The sequence below is a fragment of the Nansenia antarctica genome (assembly GCF_963989245.1).
Source record: "Nansenia antarctica genome assembly, chromosome: 6".
NCBI classification, from domain to species: domain Eukaryota; kingdom Metazoa; phylum Chordata; class Actinopteri; order Argentiniformes; family Microstomatidae; genus Nansenia; species Nansenia antarctica.
In genome coordinates, this window is record NC_137676.1 from 46,239,055 (window position 1) to 46,263,099 (window position 24,045).

The window sequence follows — 24,045 nt, forward strand, 5'->3', positions numbered from 1 at the left end:
AGGAGAGACAGAGAGGAGAGACATAGAGGAGAGACATAGAGGAGAGACAGAAAGGAGAGACATAGAGGAGAGACAGAAAGGAGAGACATAGAGGAGAGACAGAGAGCAGAGACATAGAGGAGAGACAGAGAGCAAAGACATATAGGAGAGACAGAGGAGAGACATAAAGGAGAGACAGAAAGGAGAGACATAGAGGAGAGACAGAAAGGAGAGACAGAGAGGAGAGACAGAGAGGAGAGACAGAGGAGAGACAGAGAGGAGAGACATAGAGGAGAGACATAGAGCAAAGACATAGAGGAGAGACAGAGAGGAGAGACAGAGAGCAGAGACAGAGAGGAGAGACAGAGAGCAAAGACATAGAGGAGAGACATAGAGGAGAGACATAGAGGAGAGACAGAGAGGAGAGACAGAGAGGAGAGACAGAGAGTAGACATAGAGGAGAGACAGAGGAGAGACAGAGGAGAGACAGAGAGGAGAGACAGAAAGGAGAGACATAGAGGAGAGACAGAGAGGAGAGACAGAGAGGAGAGACAGAGAGTAGACATAGAGGAGAGACAGAGGAGAGACAGAGGAGAGACAGAGAGGAGAGACAGAAAGGAGAGACAGAGAGGAGAGACATAGAGGAGAGACAGAGAGGAGAGGCAGAAAGGAGAGACAGAGAGGAGAGACAGAGAGGAGAGACAGAGAGGAGAGACAGAGAGGAGAGACATAGAGGAGAGACAGAGAGGAGAGGCAGAAAGGAGAGACAGAGAGGAGAGACAGAGAGGAGAGACATAGAGGAGAGACAGAGAGGAGAGACAGAGAGGAGAGACAGAGAGGAGAGACAGAGGAGCGACAGAAAGGAGAGACATAGAGGAGAGACATAGAGGAGAGACAGAGAGGAGAGACAGAGAGGAGCGACAGAGAGGAGAGACATAGAGGAGAGACAGAGAGGAGAGACAGAGAGGAGAGACAGAGGAGCGACAGAAAGGAGAGACATAGAGGAGAGACATAGAGGAGAGACAGAGAGGAGAGACAGAGAGGAGCGACAGAGAGGAGAGACATAGAGGAGAGACATAGAGGAGAGACAGAGAGCAAAGACACAGAGGAGAGACAGAGAGGAGAGACAGAAAGGAGAGACAGAGAGCAGAGACAGAGGAGAGACATAGAGGAGAGACATAGAGGAGAGACATAGAGGAGAGAGAGAAAGGAGAGACAGAGAGGAGAGACAGAGAGGAGAGACAGAGAGGAGAGACAGAAAGGAGAGACAGAGAGGAGAGACATAGAGGAGAGACAGAGAGGAGAGACAGTAAGGAGAGACAGAGAGGAGAGACAGAGGAGAGACAGAGAGGAGAGACAGAGAGGAGAGGCAGAGAGGAGAGACAGAGAGGAGAGACAGAGAGGAGAGACAGAGAGGAGAGACATAGAGGAGAGACAGAGAGGAGAGACAGAGAGGAGAGGCAGAGAGGAGAGACAGAGAGGAGAGGCAGAGAGGAGAGGCAGAGAGGAGAGACAGAGAGGAGAGGCAGAGAGGAGAGACAGAGAGGAGAGACAGAGAGGAGAGACAGAGAGGAGAGACAGAGAGGAGAGGCAGAGAGGAGAGGCAGAGAGGAGAGACAGAGAGGAGAGGCAGAGAGGAGAGACAGAGAGGAGAGACATAGAGGAGAGACAGAGAGGAGAGACAGAGAGGAGAGACATAGAGGAGAGACATAGAGGAGAGACAGAGAGGAGAGACATAGAGGAGAGACAGAGAGCAGAGACAGAGAGCAGAGACAGAGAGGAGAGACAGAGCAGAGACATAGAGGAGAGACATAGAGGAGAGACAGAGAGCAGAGACATAGAGGAGAGACAGAGAGGAGAGACAGAGAGGAGAGACATAGAGGAGAGACATAGAGGAGAGACATAGAGGAGAGACATAGAGGAGAGGCAGAGAGGAGAGACAGAGAGCAGAGACAGAGGAGAGACAGAGAGGAGAGACATAGAGGAGAGACATAGAGGAGAGACAGAGAGCAGAGACATAGAGGAGAGACAGAGAGGAGAGACATAGAGGAGAGGCAGAGAGGAGAGACAGAGAGCAGAGACATAGAGGAGAGACAGAGAGGAGAGACAGAGAGGAGAGACAGAGAGGAGAGACAGAGAGGAGAGACAGAGAGGAGAGACAGAGAGGAGAGACATAGAGGAGAGACATAGAGGAGAGACAGAGAGGCGTGACACAGAGGAGAGACATAGAGGAGAGACAGAGAGGAGAGACAGTGAGGAGAGACAGAGAGGAGAGACAGAGAGGAGAGACAGTGAGGAGAGACAGAGAGGAGAGACAGAGAGGAGAGACATAGAGGAGAGACAGAGAGGAGAGACAGAGAGGAGAGACATAGAGGAGAGACAGAGAGGAGAGACAGAGAGGAGAGACAGAGAGCAGAGACATAGAGGAGAGACATAGAGGAGAGACAGAGAGGAGAGACAGAAAGGAGAGAAATAGAGGAGAGACATAGAGGAGAGACAGAGGAGAGACAGAGAGCAAAGACATAGAGCAGAGACATAGAGGAGAGACAGAGGAGAGACAGAGAGGAGAGACAGAGAGCATAGACAGAGAGGAGAGACATAGAGGAGAGACAGAGCAAAGACATAGAGGAGAGACAGAGAGGAGAGACAGAGAGGAGAGACATAGAGGAGAGACAGAGCAAAGACACAGAGGAGAGACATAGAGGAGAGACATAGAGGAGAGACAGAGAGGAGAGAGAGAGGAGAGACAGAAAGGAGAGACAGAGAGGAGAGACAGAGAGGAGAGACAGAAAGGAGAGACATAGAGGAGAGACAGAGAGGAGAGACAGAGGAGAGGAGAGACATAGAGGAGAGACAGAGAGGAGAGACAGAGAGCAAAGACATAGAGGAGAGACAGAGGAGAGACAGAGAGGAGAGACAGAGAGCAGAGACAGAGAGGAGAGACAGAGAGGAGAGACAGAGAGGAGAGACAGAGAGCAGAGACAGAGGAGAGACAGAGAGGAGAGACAGAGAGGAGAGACAGAGGAGAGACAGAGAGGAGAGACAGAGAGCAGAGACAGAGAGGAGAGACAGAGAGGAGAGACAGAGAGGAGAGACAGAGAGCAGAGACAGAGGAGAGACAGAGAGGAGAGACAGAGAGCAGAGACATAGAGGAGAGACAGAGAGGAGAGACAGAGGAGAGACAGAGAGGAGAGACAGAGAGCAAAGACACAGAGGAGAGAGAGAGGAGAGACAGAAAGGAGACAGAGAGGAGAGACATAGAGGAGAGAGAGAAAGGAGAGACAGAGAGGAGAGACAGAGAGGAGCGACATAGAGGAGAGACAGAGAGGAGATACATAGAGGAGAGACAGAGAGGAGAGACATAGAGGAGAGAGAGAAAGGAGAGACAGAGAGGAGCGACATAGAGGAGATACATAGAGGAGAGACAGAGAGGAGAGACAGAGAGGAGAGACATAGAGGAGATACATAGAGGAGAGACATAGAGGAGAGACATAGAGGAGAGACAGAGAGGAGAGACATAGAGGAGAGACATCGAGGAGAGACAGAGAGGAGAGACAGAGCAGAGACAGAGAGGAGAGACATAGAGGAGAGACAGAGAGGAGAGACCGCATGCAAGGCTGCGGCGGGCGTCGGCAGGACCCTAGAGAGTGTGCAGCGTGCGTGTTGGGAGCGGGTGAGGAATGTTAGTCCCGGGCCAGCAGCCGCGCTCGCCTGCCGGCGCAGACAGGGGGAATCCAGAGAGGCTATGACAGGAATGTGAGAGCAGGATATGATTAGAACCCTGGGAGCAGCAGCCGTGGCACCAACACACACACCAACACAGATACAACAACAGCTGGCTGCTAACAGACATTGGCACACAGGCACACACAGGGCTAGCATGGCCTGTGCTATACACACTCAAAGGAGGAGCCAGCGACACTTTTAAAGGGTGTCCACTTCTCAGGGCTAGGAGGGGACCAGACTGTGTTCAGCAGCTCACTGGCTGGAAGTACAGTATCCACTCCCCAACTCAAAATGGCCGTCGCTTAGACCAACATTTTCCACTTGAGGAGTACTTACACCAAGCTAAGAAATGTTATTCTCAGATTTGGGGAGTAGGCCAACACTCAATCTGTGTTCTCTGCCTGAGAAAAAGGTTTGACCTGTTCCTGTCTTCATTTAGTAGACATTTACCTGAACACATGAACAACAGGTCTTAATTACCATGCCTGGCTGAGCAGCACGGATGACCAGGGAAGGAAGGAAGGAGAGGAGTCATACTTTTGCGACTTAAGATGTATTTTTTAGATGAGTAGATCTCAAGCTATGATAACGCTATACTTGTTCTGGACTCGTCTGTTTAAGCAAGCTGAGTAAGTGTTAATTAGAACGCTCTATTTACATACAAGTAGAAGACTGTTGGCTCAATATCTACAGAATGGAGCCAATTCCGCTAAATGTTGACACTCAGTGAAGTAAAAGCATTTTTCACTTCATGTGACAGCAAACAACTGAAGATAAATGTTCATGACTCTAGAAGCATCTAGAAATATCTAGAATGCAATGGTGAGAGTACTCAAGTCAACAGCACAGACGGCTTCTCTGACTGTGTCAACAGCGCTTTGGGATAAACATAACCACATCAACTACAGAGCAGTCACAGAGCTCACAGAAGGAACAAGGCTACCTTCCAACTGAACAAGCTCATAGCGTGTACAGTAGGTTACATGCTGCCACATGGCATCACACTCAGCAGGCCAGTAGTGCGTGAGGAAGGATGAGGAGGATTAGGCTTGATATCCATGATCCCTCAGAACAGACAATAGCCTCTCTTTCAATAGCACATATTGGTATTTATTAGGACATATAAAAATGTAAAAAGACAATATTTCAGTATATCCTTGTGCGCATGCCTGAGGGGTAGTACCGGTAGCTACACAAGATTATGAGAAGGATTTGGGCTGACACGATGGTGGCTCCATCGGTGAGGGAGATGAATTATTCAACCAGCACCGCTCTGCTCTGACATCTTGTTGTTGTGTCTTGTGGGGAGGTGAGCCGAGCAAAATAAAAAACAAGCAACACAGCAGCATTTCCTAACAAAGCTGGTGTCACATGACAGCCTGGGGAGAGGCATGCAGAGAAGCCAGATTTCATGGAGGACGGGGCATCATTTCTGAGAGCAGGAGAGGAGTAATGGCTCTTTCTCAAAATGACAGCCATCGTTGAAGCACACCATCACAGATTGCTAGTAGTACCACAATCTCAGGACCTAATGACAACCCTTTTCTACAGATAGCATGGCTCCCCGAATAGGGTGATATTTTCAGCTGAGCTAGGCTTTGATATCATTATATTGCAAATTATACTGCAACCTGGAGCAATATCTAACACAGATCCAGTCTCTGCTGCTTTGGTGGTTTCAGAAAAACACTGTGTCCCAAGCACTGGAGGAATTGGAGCTGAAAAAAAATCAAGCAAACGCCTGTATCCTTTCTGCAAACTATATTGTTTGGGTCAACCAAATCACTTATTTTCAGAGAAAATTAATAGAATGAAAACAGGATTACAACACATTCTTCAATTGAAGACTCAGTAATGAAACTCCATTTGGAATAATACTTGTTTTGTTTTGTGTGACACTTGGAGAATGATTGAAATATGTTCCCTTCAGAGCAGGGGATTATTATGTTAAATGGCTGCCAGGATTAAGTACAGTAATTCTAATGCCAATGACAGTTTGATCAATAATGAAAACGACAAATTCAACATGTATTGTGGTGTTACTTAGTCGTTTATTTTAATTCCACCAATTTTTCAAAAAAATTACAAAATACTCAAATGGAGAGAACACAGGACTCACAATTTTTCTTATTATTTCTACTTTTTGTTTACATTGTGTCATCCCATGGCAACTACTAATATATACAATAAGCTTCAAGATACCAGTATATATATAAATCTTAGCAGTCAGAATTTACATTCTGCTATTGCCGCTTTGAAACAAGAAGCTAAACCATTGACAACACTTAACATCAAAGGCTTTGAGACACAAAAGAGGGTCTAAAAGGCAGGGAAAGGAGGCAAAGGCAAATGAGGAGTACATCAGAAGAGAGACAGGGACAGGTCGAAGATGGAATTGGAGTGGAAGAGGTTCATCTCTGATCTTGAAAGACTTACTTTTAAGGGGCATACAGATTAATTAGACCTGGAAGCATTCAAATTGGTGTCAATGTGAATCATAGTGCCCATAGACCAGATAGAAATCACTTAAAACCATAGGACAGGTATAGGCCCTCTGTGGGACCAGTTAAAAAAACATTTTCAGTTTAAAAATATTAATGGAAGTCCAAGGTCTTGATAGTGCATGAAACAAACAGCGGACACGTTCATGTCCATGGACCAGAGGGAAACCAAACATGTACTAACACACTGGTATGACGGTGAACACTGCTTGTAACAGTCAATGGCACACACACACCACCCCCCTGAGTCCCAGGAAGAGGCTGTGCATCCCGAGAAAGGCAGGCTGAGGAATGCAGTGAGAGGGTGGAGGAGTGGGCCCACCATCTCCACTGCTGCCTGGTCCCAGCGCTGGACCCACTCGCCATAGGCCCCTTTAGTGTCACAGTGAACATGGCAGAGCACATTATTACAGTAGAGCTGGAGGATGACAGGATGGAAGAGGAGCCCTGTAACAACATGGACAACTTGACCAGGTAGAGGAGGGAAACACTGCCCCGTCAGTTTCCTCTAGCACCCATTTAAAACTGACTACAACAGACTCAGACTCACACATGGAACAACTTAAAAGTGATGTTGAGCTCCAAATGTTGCGTATAAACCAAACAAACACCAAAGAAAAAAAAAAACAACATTAAAAGACATAATGTGAAGCAGGTGTACTCCTGGTCAAATATATTGACATTATTGACATTTTAAAAACTGTAAAATCTTGAAATCTGCTTTTTGATTTTGTTGACTCAACACTGATATTGACATGATTCATCATTAAAAAAACAATTGGAGTAACGTAAGGATGCTCTAGCCTTCCATTTCAGTGCAATAGTGTCTTTTTCAGGGGTGTGGGCGGGTATTCCATGATCTATGCCTCAATACATCACTCCTCTTCAAGTGTCTCAAATCAGTGACTAAACATGTTGAGTTTAGGCAATGCAACGTTATGGTGCTTGTCAAGTGTATGATGACTGGATGTAGATGTGACAGCTTTATGGATGAGTATGATGTGTGTGATCCTACACAACATTATCTGAGCAAAACCACATCTGGACCGCAACCATCTCAGAAAACCGTTCTCAAGTAATGCCATGGTGCTCCCCTCTGAAACAAGGGATAATGCTTCAGAACGTAAAAGATTGGAGGTCTAAACGACTTGGTTTGGAATCCACACTTGGTAATAATAATAATAATTATAATAATAATTATATGTTTATATATACTATTTACAGACTCAAAAACGCCATGCTGCAGCTTTTCATGAAAACCTCCAACAATGTATTAAAATAAACATTGAATTTAAGATAGCACTTTTAATCTTTCCGATATAATGGCCTGACTGGTCTTCTTTTTTTCATAAGCACAGTGACAAAGTGTCTTGTATTCTAGCACCTACAAAAACGTCAGGGAAGCTTAGAGTATTTTCATGCAGGAAAGTCACAATCAGTCTTGAGGACGTTGTCACTACTTGAAGGCTATAAACCAAATAAAGTCAATGTCTTGAGAAATAAAAAATAAAAAACGTCCACGACAGGAAAGACAAAGAATCCTCAGACGATCCACTCGTACTTTTCTGTTCTTTGCAACTGAAAATGCTTGGAGGACCCTCGAGCTCCTCTGCCAGACTGTTCTGTAACAACTTCCTGTGTGCCTGCGTGTCTCTGCATCCTCCGGCGGCTACAGCTGCTTATCGTTCTCTTTCTTCAGCCGACTGCAACACAACAAGGACAACAGCGGAAATTAACCTCTCCTCTCTTACACCCTCTCAAATTGAAATAGGGGGAGCTGAAATTAGTATGTGCAACTTAATAAAGAGTTGGTTGACGAGACTTGTGTCATGCAGTCTCAAGTGTGTGTGTGTGTGTGTGTGTGATGAAGTTCTGACCTGTAGTAGTCCTCCTGTCCAGGCATAGGCCCCCCGTGCATGTGGTGGTGACCATGCAGCCACTGCTGCTCCATGGCCAGCCTCTGCAACTCAGCCGACTGGGCGTGCATGGCCTGGAGCTGGTGGGCTGCAGACATTTGGGGAGGCAGGTCCCGGGGGTATGGAGTACCTGTGAGGGTTTACACCAATCATAGGCTTGGTTACACACAGGTCACTGGGCTATCCACACAGTCTGCGGTAGAAACACCAGCAGTACAGTTGGTTTCATAACGGAGCAGACTTGTAATGTTGGTTTGAGGGGGTCCTTACCAAAGACAGGGTGGCGGAGCATCTCGTGTTCGTGCTGCGGCTGGCCCAGGAGGGCGTTGGGGATGCCGCCGTGAGGGTAAGGGAAGCGTGCCAGGTGGGGTCCTCCTGCCAGGGGGTCTACTAGCTGGTGGGCCCCAGAGCCTGGGGGACACACAAGACATTCGCCACCACCTTCTGGGTGTTAGTGTGTGTTTGTTCAGGGTACATTCATACATACAATTCATCACAGTTCAATACATGCCACAGCCATTTGTGATCCAGAGATCAATAAGGGTTATTCATATTCATACCAAGGCTGTCAGATAAAGAGAAGCAAATACATTTCTACAAAAACTACAGCAGCACCTTAAGAAAACATTGTTTACAGTGTTACCATTTTTGCTTACAGTATTGTGTTCCTGTGATAATAGGTGATGAAAATTGTGTGTAATTAAATTTATTATCATGCTAATTTAATGAATAGTGTTGGTGCAACAAAGCAGGGTTTTCGCTCACCTTGGTGCAGTGGGTCTTGCTGGTGGAGGTGTAGGTGTGAGTGGATGTGCGAGTGCTGGTGGTGGTGCGGCGTCACGTTGAACATCTGCAGCCTGGCGATGGGATCGTTGGCCACCTGGGCCATCCTCTCTGCGTGGAGCCTCTCCGCGGCCAGCCGCTCTGGGTAGCTCATCTCAGCCCTGAGCTGAGGCCCGCCGAGGGCCAGCCGCTCACGCTCCAGGTGGTTCAGGCCCGGGTGGAAGGAGGCGAAGGGGTGATGGCCTGCCATGGGCTGCAGCGAGATGGCCCCGTGCCGGGCAAAGTGCTCCATGGGGTTGGCCGAGGGGTGCATGCCGTCCATCTCTGGAGGCTTGTGCTCGAAGCCGGGCTTCATCCTCTCCCTCAGCTCCCTCTCCCGGATCTCCCTCTCGCGCATCTCCCGCTCCCTCAGCTCGCGCTCCCGCATGCCCGGGTCGGCGTTGTACAGGCCCCCCATGTGATAGGCCAGCAGGGGGTCGGAGGGGTTGAGTGGCACGAAGAAGGGGTGGTTGCGGTTCGTTGGGGACATGACGTGGGGGCGGGCATACTCGCTGAGCGTACGCAGGGCGGGCGTGTCTGGGCCGATGTAAGGAGGCACAGCGGCGATGGTGGTGGGTGGGCCATCGAACTGTCGCATGTGGATGGGGCCACCCATTTGGGGGTCGCCCATCCTTCCCTCGTGAGACGAACTGGCTTTCTGCACAGAGGGAAACACAGAGTTTAGACACAGCTACTTAAAGGAGACATGAAAGACAAAACTAGGAGCCAATAGAGGCTTGCTACACCAAACACTCACCGCCGCTCTCTCCAACTCCTTCTCTCGTTCCCGTTCCCTCTCTCTGTCCTTTTCCCTCTCCCTCTCTCTTTCCTTCTCGTCCCGTACTCTCTGCTCAGCCTCTCTCTTGGCCTTCTCCACGGCCTCTTCTCGTTTCTTGGCCAGTTTGGAGGCAGCCAGTGGAGTGAAGTAGAAGTCTGTCCTAGCACATGTGTTGTAACCCCGGTCGAGATGCTTGTAGAACCTGAAGACACAATGTAAAACATGTTAATACAAAAAGAGGACAGAAATCTTTCACAGAACAGGCGAGCTCTCAAGTATCTTCTCTACGGTATTTTCTTTAAAAAGTGTAATCCTGAATATCATTAGAAAAAGTGAGCTGTCCGTGTAAAATAATGTGCAAACCCACAAGACTACTTCTCACTGCAAACAGAAATTGGATAGAATATCTGATTTAAAATGAAGAGCCCGTCATTCAGTGAGAAACAAACTCTTCAACCTCTCAATTTCACTGTGATGAGTTTCTCTGGAATTAAAACCTAGTTATTCATCGTCAGTCTGAGAGCCACTCGAGCACAAGGCTACCACGCACACTTATATTCCGATGGCTCTGTTCACTCACATCCTCCTGTAATTAATCTCTCTGCACTCCATCCCCGATGAATTGAGGCCATCAGGCAAGGCACTCAAAGCTGAAGGCTAATCATGGCCTCCAAAGAGGATATTCAATTTGCTTCCTTCACCAAAGCTTATGGATGTGAAGGCAGACACTGATGTAGTCGGTAGGCTAATCAACATCACAAGACAACACTCTTCAGTTCTCAGTTCTCTAGACTGTTGATAAGCGAGTGTTTTTTATTTTTTTACAGCGTTTGATTGCGTGAGCAGGACATACCGTGCTGATTGGCTGGCATGGCTGGGCGTGTTGACGATGGTGGGCTCGGGGGAGGGACTTCTTGGTGGGGGTGGAGGACTCTCTGGCTCCTCCATTTCATCCAGGGGCTCCTCTTTAATGTGTACGGGTGGGAGGGCAGGGCCTGGACAGGCTGAGCTGACTGACGCAGGGAGGGGCATGGAGATGGAGGAGGAGGAGGATGATGAAGAGGAGGGGAGCTGGTGGCCTGGTAAGGAGTTGGAGGGTGGAGGGCCAGAGGGAGCCAGGACAGAAGTGAACGGGTGAGGAAGTAACAGGGGTTGTGGGGGCACGTTGGGGTGGGAAGAGACTGCTGAAGGAGGAAGGGGAGGGGGTGGAGGGGGCTGGTGGCTGCCTGAGGCTGGAAGGCTCTGAGACTGGGTGAGGACCGGCGGCTGGGCTGGCGGCGGCTGGAGCTGCTGGCCCTGGGGCATGAGCTGGAGGGGCGGGGGGTGGGCTGAGGGAGGGTGGTGGTTGGACAAAGAGCTGAGAGGTTTGAGTGCAGGTGGCGGGGGCAGGTTGGAGGGCATCTGAGGGAAAGGGGGCGCCGAGAGGTGTGGAGGGTGCTTGTGGGACTGGGGGTTGGGCATCTGGGGGATGGGCGTGGTGGGCGGGGGCTTGATGTGAGGCATGGACATGGGGGCGGGGGGCAGGGGCTGCTCGCGCGGATGCTGGATGCTGGCCTGCACTCTGGGAGCACGACTGGGAGGGAGGCGTGTGGGGGCGCTGTTGCGATTGGCCTGAGAGGGCGGAGGGCGGGACCTGGGACTGCGCCATGGGGAAGACTTGAGAGGACAGGGAGTGTGGGTGAGGCAGGTGGGAGGGGCCGGCCTGGAGTGAATGAGGCATGGGGGGCAGCGGGCTGTGGAGTGTGCTGGGGAGGGACTGGGAGGGCACTGGGGGTGGAGCCTGAGTCAACCCCTGCAGAGGGGAGTGAGGGGAGGGCAGCCTCTGAGGGTGCAGAGAGGCCCCTGACTGGATGAGGGAGAGCGGGGTGGCCTGGGGCAACGGTTGGGGAGTTAGCAAAGTGGGGGGTGCTGAGGGGGACATCTGGGGGGGCAGCGAGGGGGCTGTGGACGAGGGCAGAGTGGGGGCCGTGGAGGAGGCCGAGATGCCCGGCTGACACTGGATCACCGGGGGGTGCTGGCCTTGTAGTAAGTGCTGCTGGGCCGACGAGTCGGAGTCGCTCTCGTTGTCGCGGGGGCTGGGGATGCTGGGGGAGGAGCTGCGGTTGTCTTGGTCGATGTCCTTGGCGTCGCTGCTGCACTCCTCGTTGACGCTGCGGCCGTCCGAGCTCTCGCCCTCTCCTTCGCCCTCCCCCTCGCATTCTGAAGGCGAGTTAGGCCGACTCAGCTCCTAAAGGACAGGGTTGTGAGTTGAGGTGTGAGTACTAATACTACCAACCCAGGACAGGAGTCCATTACAATCCCTCAACACACACACACACACACACACACACACGCACACACGCACGCACGCGCACACAAACGCTCACCTGTGTCTTGGACTTTTTGGCGCTGGCACTCTCGGCCTCTTCTGTGTCCGATGCTCCTTTCTCCCGCTGGCGTTTGGCATTCTTCATGGGCGATGGCACCTCCTCCTTAATCTTCTGGGGGGTTTCACATCATCAAAGACATTAGAGGCAACGTCCAAAGAGACATTAGAGGCGAGAAGCTTTTTCATCTCATTGTGTGAAGAGTGTGTTAGAGTTGAGAAAAAAAAGCATTAAAGAGTGTTAGTGTGTGTGTGTGTGTGTACCTTGCTGGATTTCTTCATAGAGTCAGTCTTGCTGTCAGTGCTGTCTGTGCTGGCTGCGCTGGGTGACGTGCGCCCGCTGGATCGGAGGTCCTCATTGGTTGGGGAGGCTCGGCCATCGGGGCTGGCTGTCTGCTTCTTCCGGCCACTACGTAGCGTTGACATCTGAACCCACACGGACCAGAGATAACAGGTCAGGGAGAAGCCTCCACACATAAGAGACTGACATTGTATGGAAACCAATCATAGTGGTCAGGAGTCAGCTAGAGTATCTTGAAAGAGAGAGATACCCTACCCATGTTTAATTCCTCCAAATGCCATCAGCTATAGTAGCTATAAGCGAAAACCGATTTCACAATACTGTAACTTTCATCCCATGTTTCACGACTAGGCCCAGATAAGAATTGCTTGATGGATGTGTGTACTGATGGATGTGTGTTTTCCTCTCTGGCACTCTCTACAGACACAAGGCCATCCGTCCTCTGAGGAGACGGCTCTGAGGTCAGGGAGAATGAAGGTGCCAGAGTGAGGGGGGGGGGGGGGGGGGGGTGGTGCGTACCGAGCCTCTGTTCCGTCTGGTCCTCATGCTATGCTTCCCGCTGAGTCCATCCTCTTCCTCTTTGACGGGTTTTGAACATAAACGGCGGCGGGTCCACGGGCTTCTCGATGGGGGGCAGCTCGCCGTACTTCTTGAAGTGGATGCGGCAGTCAGTGCACAGCAGGATGTTCTCTCGGCCCCGTGGTGCCAGTCCTTGGAGGCTGAGGGAAAGCCGTTAGAATACACTGGTGAGTCAAGCGAGAACGTCAACGTAGCGGCTGTGAAACATGAGGGAGAACACCGGCATCAAATCCATCACATTACACCGTGTGTGTGTGTGTGTGTGTGTGTGTGTGTGTGCTGAGTTCATATGACCAACGATGGGATATGACATCATTATGACATATGATTAAACAGGTGCACTGATTGATATTGAGTGACTGGCCCAAAAGAAAAAGAAGCAAAAAAAAGCCATTGAGATACGCAGACAATATCAGACACACAGCCACACATCTGAAATCACCAGGGCGTATGCTTATACCAGGGCGTATGCTGGCCAACACAAAAACAGACAGTTATTAGCCTCCCAGTTGTGCTGGCGGTGATGTTAAGCATCAGATGGAGGTTGGCACTGAGAGCCAGCTGTGCTGAAAGAGGAGAGGGGTAATGAGGAGGAGAGCTGTGGGCGCGACTATCTGATTTGATCAAATTAATGCTGACATCCTCTGATGCCCATCTGTCAGACAACGCTGTGAGGTGCTGGATTCATACTGAACACAACCATGATGATGATTGTCATGCAGGTCCCTGTGATGTTGTGTGTGTGTGTGTGTGTGTGTGTGTGTGTGTGTGTGTCAGCGGATGTCTTACTTGTGGTGAAACAGTGGCGGCAGGCGTAACCCTTTAGCTCCTGCTCGCTGTCCTCACTGTCAAAGTCATCTTCGCTGGCTGAGCTGAGGTCCACTGGACGAGAGCAGGAGAGAACACATGACAGTCAATCAAACAATAACAAATTATCAACAAAATGACTGCCCTCGCTCCGTTCTTTCTTTAAAAAAGAATGCAGCCACACTAGCAGCAGCAGCTCCGCCACTCTGACACTCTTGGTTGTAGCCTCTGTCACACTGGCTCCTCTTTCTCTAGCTGCTCATAAAGGGTTGTACTATTACTACTACTTACAGAACTCGCTGGAGGGGGGGCGGGACGGGGTGTTGACTGGCGTGGAGGCGGTGCGTGTCTTTATTCGTCGGAAGACGGGCTGGCGACGGTGTCTGCGGTGGGCTCGAGAGCTCGCTGCCTCAGGGGTCTTCTTCCAGTAGTAGTAGAATGTGATCAGCTCCCCCTGCAAGGCAATAAGACAGATACACACTGAGCAACAAGCACTAGGACCACTGATATTGTCAGCCATTTAGAAACCTGTAAAAACACACAAGTGCACTCCGGATCCCTGTAGTTGTAATTGAAGAAGAATCATTAGTGAGGAAAGGAAAAAGACTATTCTCCCTTGGAATTTGGTAAATGTATAAACAAACCATCTTCCTGCCTAATGCCAAAAATGTAAATGTAATCTTGCATTTAGGTGCATTTAGACTGGGGGTAGTGAAAAATAAATAACTGATGTTCATGTTTGTCAAAAGTTGGATTTCTGACATATAATTCATGAACAGCTACAGCATGCCAGTGCTTCACTGCGAGAGGCCATGGAGTGGAATGAGTCCATGCCAGGTTTTGTGGATGCCTTGGTGTGTTTGTGCTGTGGCCGTGTCTGTCCCAGGATTAGGCTGGGAGGCTCACTGAATGCAGGGGTATTAGGATCAGTGCATTGGTGGCTGCCTGGGTGGCAGGCGCTTGAATAGGAACAAAAGAACATGTCGGGGAGAGCTTTGGCGCTACAAATAGGGAGTGAAATGGCTCCTCGCCCCTTCGCTGGAAGAGTCAATTGAACTTTAATCAAACATTCGGAGGGGTGCGCTTGCCAGAGAGCGAGGCGGATAAATCCAGCGTACAAAAGGCCGCCAGGAAATCAATACCCAACTGAAACATTAACACATGCAATCATGGATCAGAAAGCACTTTGCTGAGGCAGCCTGTGCAAATTAACTGCCGCTTTCCGGCCACACTCAAAATAATACACATGCCCTGAAATTGGCGACAGGAGCAGGGGCAATTATGCAGTTTCCTGTGGGGTTAGCCTTTCTCCCCAACCCTGAACTCCCAGTTGTTAGTAGCCTAGTCCTCCATTCGATTTGTTAATGCATTCGTGAAGGGGAAGGTGGGCTGTTAGTCACCTGTAATCTGTAAGGCCCAGAGGAGTCATCCAGTATCTATGGGCCTGTTAAACCCATGCTCAACAGAGCTATTTTGCTTTAATGTCTATTGATTGTTTTCCCTTCCTGCTTCAGCTGTGCTACTTCACATAAATTTCGCATCGTTCTCTAAAACACATTAACAGCTTGGTGACAGCGTAACCAATTCTTAGCTGCACAGAGAGGTAACAGCAAAGACTCTCAACATGGATTAAAATGAAAGCTTCCATGAAATGGTGGACACTTAGAAATCCATACACAGAAGATGTTGAGCTAGGACATGGCTGCAACATTTGTTTTGCAGAATATGTATTTTATTTCTGAGGGTTTGCTAAAGATTTCAGTGAATCAACACAATGGCATCAATTTCAGACCTACATTATTCAATAGATTAAAAAGAATTGCTCGAATATCTATTCTACACTCACAGGAACACAAATAGAGGTGGCGTGAATGATCATCTAATTGAATGAAAGGCCAGTTCAGGCTGCTTGGGACCTCCAGGTTTGCCGTGTGTAAACACAGGCTGAGGATCACATGGCTGTTCCTTCTAAGAGTTTCCACAAGCCTCTTTAATATCAGCCATCAAGGTACAAGATAAGCCCTTCTAAACTGCTGCTTTGATTGGCCTAAGCTCACTACGTTGAGCCAGTTTAATGAGATCCTCTTCATAACGCTCCTAGGAGATATGCATATATCCAGTGCAGTCTACAGAGGACATTTACAGAGGCTGCTGTTTCATGTCCAAGCACACTTTACACGCAGGTAGTGTGCTGTAACAAAGCAATTGGTCTAAGTCTGAAAATAGCCTAAAAACCCACTGGTGCTGAGCTCTGAGATACCCAAGGACTTCCACACAGCACATCTGGAATTGTGGGATGGATTCCACGTGCCTCTGGGGGGGGGGGGCTGACTGGAGACACAGCCAGGAGGCCTCGGAGGAGAGAGCCACTTCAGAGCGAGCACTGAGGCCACTTGGACTGCATAAAGCAGCAGCCGGGTTATACCATTACTGGTTATACCATTACTAGTTATACCATTACTAGTGGCTGTTTCCTGATACGAGGGACTATATAATCCTACCAGTTATCTTATTTTGAGTTCCATTCCACCAATGAATATACACAGGTTGAGAAAGCAAGACATTATTTCTCTAGTGTTTCAAAGACAGTTTATTTTTTTTGCCATGACCAATAATATTGTCTTATGTGCCTTCTTTTTAGATTGGCCAGGCTGCCGGGCAAGCAGGGCGCAGGTGCCGACTGAGGGAAGGCAGGCGTCCTGATGTGAAATCTAATTGAAATGTGCAGATTAAAAGTGCGGAGTGGGGCTGAGTGCTGGCGTTGCTCTGTACTTAATGACTGTTCTCAGCAGCAGCCCTCTCCCTCCCTGCTGCAGGCTGACAACCACACTGCCTCAACAACAGGCCGGCAGAGCCAGGGAAAGGTCACCGCGGCCCTCAATCACTTACACCATGCCAAGTACCATTATACATGTCAGGGATTAATGAAAACATTAACGGTGGAGTTTGTAAAGGGGTTTGTAAGACATACAAAACATTTGGAAGAGGAGACATTTAAAGGAAGTACTCCAAGGGGGGGGGATCATCTGTTGCTTTGAAAATGTTTCTCCTCAGGTGGAAACCAAAAACTATTATAACCAAAAGAAAACCATCCCATTGCCCCAAAACAGGTTATCATATAACATTTGAGAGATCTGAGAGCAGTGGTGTCTTTTTCTTTTAATCTTTCTCCAACGTGTGTGCCTTGAGTAGGAAAGAGTAGAATAATGCTCATCACATCAAAGTCTAATATACACAAAGGAGGAGGATGGGGTGGCTCTTTCTTGATTAAATGTTTCCATAAGGAGTACAACAACGTAGGGAGCCTCAACACAGGGAGTGCTGGTCACGAATTCAACATTCCTGTGGTTGTGGAAGGCCTCATGCAGTGAATTAGCGTCAAGAAGACAGATTGACACTTTAAATACCTCTACCAACCTGCCTGTCTGTCAAGATGGGTTTCTCTGAAGCCAAACAAGGATGATATCTCAGACTGATCTTGTTCTTTTCCCAAGACATAAATGTCACAAACTATTTGTCATGCTAGTATATGCTTAGAGGCTATGGGGGTTGGTTAATTCTTTGCTTCCTTCTTTCTAAACTGTAACAAGTGAATCTATTAAGGGATAATTACAATTCTTTTGTCGTAAGATGTCCAAAACAAACCGGAAAGAAAATTAGATTGTAAAATGCCAGTGTTTTAAAAAAGTGCATATTCAGATACTCCCGATATTTTCTCTGCCCCCTCTTTTCCCCCATGGCCCTCTAAATAACCAAAGTACAGAGTGTGCTGGTACTCCCAAGAACATGAGATAGTGACAACATAAGCTTGGTATTATAAGGCCTTTTAGAATGCTTCCATCTGCAGGAGATTTCTGGGTGGTGGATTATCCAACAAGGAAAGGGCTTACCCTCAGATCATGACACTCAGTGCTTGCCTCCCAGTTATTGCCACTTGAAATGGTAGACCACATGTTGTGACATTCGTGTGTGTGTGTGTGTGTGTAAAATTGCCTACAAGTAGGCCTATGCATTCTGGCTTGCGTGTTTCTTTTTGTACAGCTCCACTCTCTTGCTGAAGCATGGCATTGTGTGTGTGTGTGTGCGCTGCCGAGGATGAGTGGGAGTGTGAGAGCCTCCGCTGGCTTCGGTGGCGCTGTGTGCGCGGGCAGGGCCGAGGGCGAGGGCTAAACTCATGTATTTACACACTCATCCCCTCTCAGGCCTGAACAGATGGTTTCTGTTTTTCCTGGCAGATTTGTGACGGAGCCACAAAAGGCCCCTGCTTTGACATAAAGCCAAACGGTTAAGGCCGTTACTGGCAAGAGCAGGGGAAGGAGGAGAAAGAAGGGGAAGGAGGAGAGAACAGGGGAGGGAGGAGAGAACAGGGGAGAGTCAAAAAGGGGGAGGGGGCAAGTGCGGGGGAGAGCCGTGAGGGAGGAATAAAGAGCAAACTGAGGATAACAATGGACAATCAACCTTGAATCTAACCACAAGCCTTCCTAAAAAATCTCTCTCGCATTTCAGCTGGATGAGCTATTAAGAGGATCAACCACGACAGCAGAGACCAGCAGGAGCATGTGGTCTGTAGGCTCTGGTGGCTGATACAGAGTTGTGTAAACATACATTAGTGCAGCCTGCCTGTGTCCCTCATGCTCCCTCCACACTCAAGCCTCAGGGGGGAGAGCAGGAGGAGGTGGTGCTGACGGCTGACTTTAATTTCAGGAAGGTGGAGAATAATGTTTATCTTAGTTACTGCTACTTATAGTTTAAAAATTGTTATTGACTTAGTTCTTGTATTGCGCCATACCCTATTGTGTATTGCTGTTATTTGACTTTAACTTGGGTGTCATTACTGCACTGTTGAGAGGAAGCTTGCAAAGTAAGGGTTAGGGTTTTTGATTGTACCGTTTAGAACCTCTGCATGTGACCAATACACTTTGATTTGACTAGAATTAAATGACATCAAAATAAAATAATACATATCATCATACTTGTTCTTTCTTGGTATTAAACTGTTTGAGCAAAATATGTTGTGACTGTACTGGTAAGTGTAAGGTCCTAGCTATGCTTAACTGTAGCATTGGCTAATGCATAATTTTGAGGGCAAACGTAAACGTTCATGAGCTTGAGAAAGATTGAATACATTATATTACACTTAAATGTTAAGAGCTTAGTGACATAAATGCCCAGCCAAAAAACACACACAAGGTTGGTGCAAATGCCATGAGGTTCCAAAGTTAGTTAATGTATCCTGATGAGTAAATTCCACTGGACCACATGTAGATAATTCGTAATGAGCTGCAGGCTTTTCTAAAATGTAAAGTTAATAACTTTTCAAATGTATAGTAATACAGCCATACTATTATGTGCGTTAATGACAGCACAATTCTACAAGCATACAATAATACACTCCCAACAAGGTAAAAAACTGCTTGTGAAGAAGCAAAAAAGGTAAAACTGGGTAAATATGTTTTCGCTACGGACATAGGGTACACAAGACGCTCTCTGAATATTAGAGAATTATCAGTTGGAGTACAAAGGAAAACAACCACAACATGAGTAATCGCAATCGCAAGTTTAAATTGACATGAGGATTACTTGTCCCAATCAATGCACACAAAAGCCTTTATATCAGCAGGATTTCCATAGGAATGAACGGAGGAGCAAACACCCGTCAAAATGTGTTTGACATAAAAACACACCCTCACGATTGTGGTTCCTCTAAGCACAGGGGCAGGGAGAAAATGAACAGTGAAAGGGGCCTTGGCTTGTGGAGCAGTGTGTGTGAAAGGCGGTTAAATAGACAGCCGATCCCTGCTGCGTCAAGCCTTTCTGTCGGAGAATGACTGAATAAGCTCTGCTTTCACAGGTCAGGGATGCACACACTGAAGAATCAGCACTCGTGTTTTCCTGCTGTAAGCACTTTTGCCGATGAAAGCAGATCGGACGGCAGCAGCGCCTTTTTACAGGGGAGCCCATCTCTTGTGTCCTGGCTGATAAGCTAGTCCCTTGAATAGGGTTGGGCGACAAGAAAATGTCCATGGTCATGATATTACTTAAGAAAATATCACAATATTGGATAATATTGTTCAGTATGGTAGAGACATGGGCAAAAAAGACTGAACCGAAGGACATAAAGTGTATGGGTGGTGTTGTCACGATCGGCTCCATGATATGCTCTAAATATCACAACATTGGATAATATTGACTATGGGGTGAGCCCTCGCCACAAACCACAATGTGAAGCCTACCAAATAACTCAATGACTGTGGGACCTCCTCTCCATTGCTACATCTATTAGGTGAACAGGGTCTGACTACACCAAAGCAAACTAAATTGCCTGTGGTCCGCCGAAAGAACATCAATCCATACTGGTTTGAGCTTCCCCCAACCGATAATGTTTCCACAGCATAAACAAGCTATATAATTTACCAGAGACGGGGGACTCAAGGCACATGACTTGAGTCAGACTCAAGTTGCAAATTTGAGGACTTGAGACTTGCTTGACTAACATTGATAAAAGACTCGACTTGACTTTGACTTGGTATTCATTACTTGATACTTGACTTAGACTTGAGACAGATGACTTGAATTTCAAGGAAAGGACTTGACTGTTTTTTTAATGAAATATTAGCATTTTTATAGATATTGAGAAGTTAGACTTTTTTGTTTTTGAAACGCGATTGGGTGACTTCTAATGCAATGAGCGTAACCTGGCAACCTACTGGACGCGGCCAACCACTAGGGACTAATGGACAGCTGTCATGGCAGCGAGACACTGACTGTAATGCGACTATCAAAACAACAACTAAGCCGCTGAGAGGGCTAGTGCAGGGAGATCTGTCCCACACGCTGAGTCCAAGGAACGAGCATGAGTCCCTAGCTGCAGATTAACATTGTTTATTTAACTATGATAAAAACATTGCTCTGCATAGATGGTAGGCTATTGTAGTACTACATAGCATTAGCGTAGCACGATCAAGAGAAATATCGGCACCCCATCGCTCACAATTGAGTGACAAAGTACTATCAACTTCAATTTTGTGCAAATGCAGCGCATTGTAAGTGACTATTCACCTTCCGTTTCTATACAGCAAGATCGCTATCAGCTTGCTGCTAGCTAGTGTGAACATGGACAGGACAAAATAAGACAAATAGTATGTCCCATAAAAGTCAGTTCATGCTTGACAAAACTCATTATACTTAATATAGGAGCCACCCCTCCTAAATTTCGTTGTTTGGTACCTGTACTGTAGCAATGACAAATAAAGTCCATTCCATTCCATTCCATTCCATTCCATATAGGCTATATGTATTTATTTATTTGTATATACGTGTTTTTTTGTTTATACACTATTCTTGTTGTTCATTTAGGAGAATTGTTATTGACTGCCGCAAAATGTCAAAATGTTTTGTTAATGTTGAAAATAAAAAACTTTTCATGACCACTATCAATTAACTGGTTTAAATGTAGAAACTGGGGTAGATCATCAGAATCATATCAATCATTCATATGACTTGACTTGTGACTTGCTTGATCTGGGCAATGACTTGACTTGACTTGCTTGGCTTATAGCAGGGACTCAAGTTGACTTTCTTGATTCTCACCACAGTAACTTGGGACTTGCTTGAGACTCGAAGGTTAAGACTTGAGACCTGCTTGTGACTTGCACATGTATGACTTACTCCCACCTCTGTCATTTACCAAAACAAGGAAGCCATTCTGTCAACTTCTGACAGCTGCTGCCAACTGGAGCAGGCCCACTAGTTTTAGCTGGTTTAATTAGTGCCTGAACCAAAGTATTTATAATCGCACACTCATCCCCAAGGCTCTCGCTGCTGGGGTGAAGACACGGCAATGAATTCAATTTGACGTTTGTACAGATCGCACAGGGGCAAACATCTGCTGCGAGGTTGTGCAGAGAACACAGCTCTCCTGTTGGCCATCCTGGCCTGTAAATGACAAGGCCTGGGGGGGCTGTCTCCTCCTGTGGTAGAATACACACTCTAACAGGGATGCTGTAGCAGTTACTACTCTGTCTGCTTCCAACCAGATCTGTGATTCACCCAGCAGCACCTGCAGTTAAAGAATAGTTCTCTATACCAAAATGCAGCTGAAGCCAAATAAACTAGGGCAAAACCATACATACACTGCAACAAAAAAATGTGATGGGTAACAAGTTACCCTATACATGTGTAACAATGTGTAAAAATATTAACTGCAATAACAACATTGTGTCAGAATGTCATTAGATAGTAATAAGGAATAACAATATATGGAGTTGCTCAATATGTGTTATTACTAGGGATGTCAAACAAAAACAAAAGTCTGTATTTCACGTATGTAATATAACAATAACAATAAATTACCAACAGCATATACAATGTTGTTACAAAATAAATGTTGTAACAAAGAGTTACTTCCCAGGTAAAGGACCAACTCGCCATTTCATTAAGAACAGCATTCCTTCCATAACAGTTGCAATAAATAGCAGGTCAACAAGATTGTAAACTATAAAAACCCCATGCACAGTCCTCTCTACCAGACTAATGTACTTTGTCAAAACAGTTGTTAATCTCCTCTGTACAGCTATGGAAGGCAATCAGTGATATATTTTGAAACCAAATTTTTCATAAAACCTTTAAATGTGGCTATATCAAGTTAAACGTTATCAGTGATCTGCCATTTCAGCATATTTAGTTGTTAGAACGTTGAGAGCAGCCAGCTCAAGTTCCATGACGTCCACTCAGGAGTGGAGGAAATGGTGGCAGCAGAGCCAGCGCAGACGGTCAGGCGACACACCCACTTCTCCCTCCGGGCCTTTATGTGACTTTATATAAAGCATTCCTGAGAGCTAGTCAGGCCTGGTGTGTTTACACAGCGCTGGGTGCTTACCCTTGGCACAGCCTTGTTCGAGCCGCGCTGGCGCTTAAGGAGCGGCCCAGCTAATAAGGGCTAGCGGGAGGAACAGTTAGAGGCAGGAGCACAGTGCTCCTCCTCTGGAGCCCTGGCCATCAGCCCAGGGGGGGTTTATAGCTGCTCTCTGGGTTCAGCACAGTGGTCGTATAGAGGCCTGGGGCAGAACATGTTGAAGGAACAACCTCATTTATGTGAGATGGTTCCCTCTCGAATATCTTGGCATGCGAGTGGAATTACAGAAATATAGGTCTGTGCAGAGAGATAGGGAAAATCTCTCTCTCTTCCTAAACCTACAAAATCTTGAGAGATTGTTATGCTCTATGCTACGTAGTGTTGGGAGTGAGCGAGAGAGAGAGATTGCTGTTAGGAAAATAAATGGAGCTTTCCTCTGGGTATTGACTGGCACAAGCTTGGAGAGCAGGCTTTCATCACAAAAGCAAGTTCAATCATAAGCAAAAAAAATAAATTTCCCCTCTCTTCTCTTTTTTTTTTTTTTTTTTAACTGCACAACAAGCGTAGCTTTTCATGGTGTCTATATTGAGCTAACCCCCACCTCATTCCTCTTAGCCGGTCCCTGCTACCCTCCCCTTGCTCCCTTGATCATTTTCTCCTCTTTTCTTATGTTTAAAAGGCAGTTTATTTTCCATTTGCAGGGAGGGGGGGAGAATGTGAAGGTGGCAGGGCTGACTCCAGAGGGAGGTCCATTACCTTTCCTGCAAAGCAGACTCCGCCTCCAGCATTAATACCTCCTCTATAGCCAATCCACTGATCAGGTAATATACTTCAAAACCAGTACAAATCATTAAGGTATCTTCTATGACAATCTGTATTCATACAAGTTCATCTCTTATTTAAAAAGAATCAATTGTTTTTTTAATTTAGAAAAAAATCCCTTTCAAAGCATATGGGAGTGACATCAAGAGGGATACTACAGTACTACTACTGCTACGATCAGTCTGCCAGTGTCATATATAAAGATGTTTCCTCTCAAACTCAAAGCAGACAAAGTTAAATAATAGACTAACACCTTTGATCTTCCCTTGATTTCTGTCAACACTATATCTTCATGTCTTCCACAACGAGCAGCCTTCCTTTTACAGAAATTAGCACCAAAAGGTGTGCATTGCTCAGTAAACCATAACATACTTATGTCAAAAGTTAAGGGGAAAGGTATGGAATAGTTTACAATCATGTTCAACATATTCCCTTCGTATCCAAAAGAAGAAAAATCTACATGATTTGTAACTTACTATTTGTAACTTAAAGACCATCTCTAGCTAATTTGTAGATAACACATGGCATGGAGTTACAATGTTATGGTGTGTTTACCATGTTCTTGCTGTCATTGTCATTTGCAGCATTAATGGCT

General features: G+C 47.1%; 1 protein-coding gene across 1 annotated transcript in view; it reads right to left on the reverse strand.

The window, feature by feature from the left end:
* Positions 1–6,916: 6,916 nt before the first annotated feature.
* The window catches only part of rerea (arginine-glutamic acid dipeptide (RE) repeats a), a gene marked incomplete at its 5' end in the record, with an annotated part of 72,112 nt that continues 54,983 nt past the window's right edge, over positions 6,917–24,045 (reverse strand). Inside the window, 14 exon segments of the mRNA XM_080535036.1 lie at positions 6,917–7,909; positions 8,084–8,252; positions 8,393–8,533; positions 8,888–9,602; positions 9,702–9,924; positions 10,576–11,268; positions 11,270–11,949; positions 12,089–12,202; positions 12,352–12,513; positions 12,908–12,979; positions 12,981–13,087; positions 13,090–13,107; positions 13,757–13,849; positions 14,066–14,228. Of these exon segments, the coding sequence (XP_080391162.1) occupies positions 7,876–7,909; positions 8,084–8,252; positions 8,393–8,533; positions 8,888–9,602; positions 9,702–9,924; positions 10,576–11,268; positions 11,270–11,949; positions 12,089–12,202; positions 12,352–12,513; positions 12,908–12,979; positions 12,981–13,087; positions 13,090–13,107; positions 13,757–13,849; positions 14,066–14,228 (3,384 nt within the window). The 3' untranslated portion in view covers positions 6,917–7,875.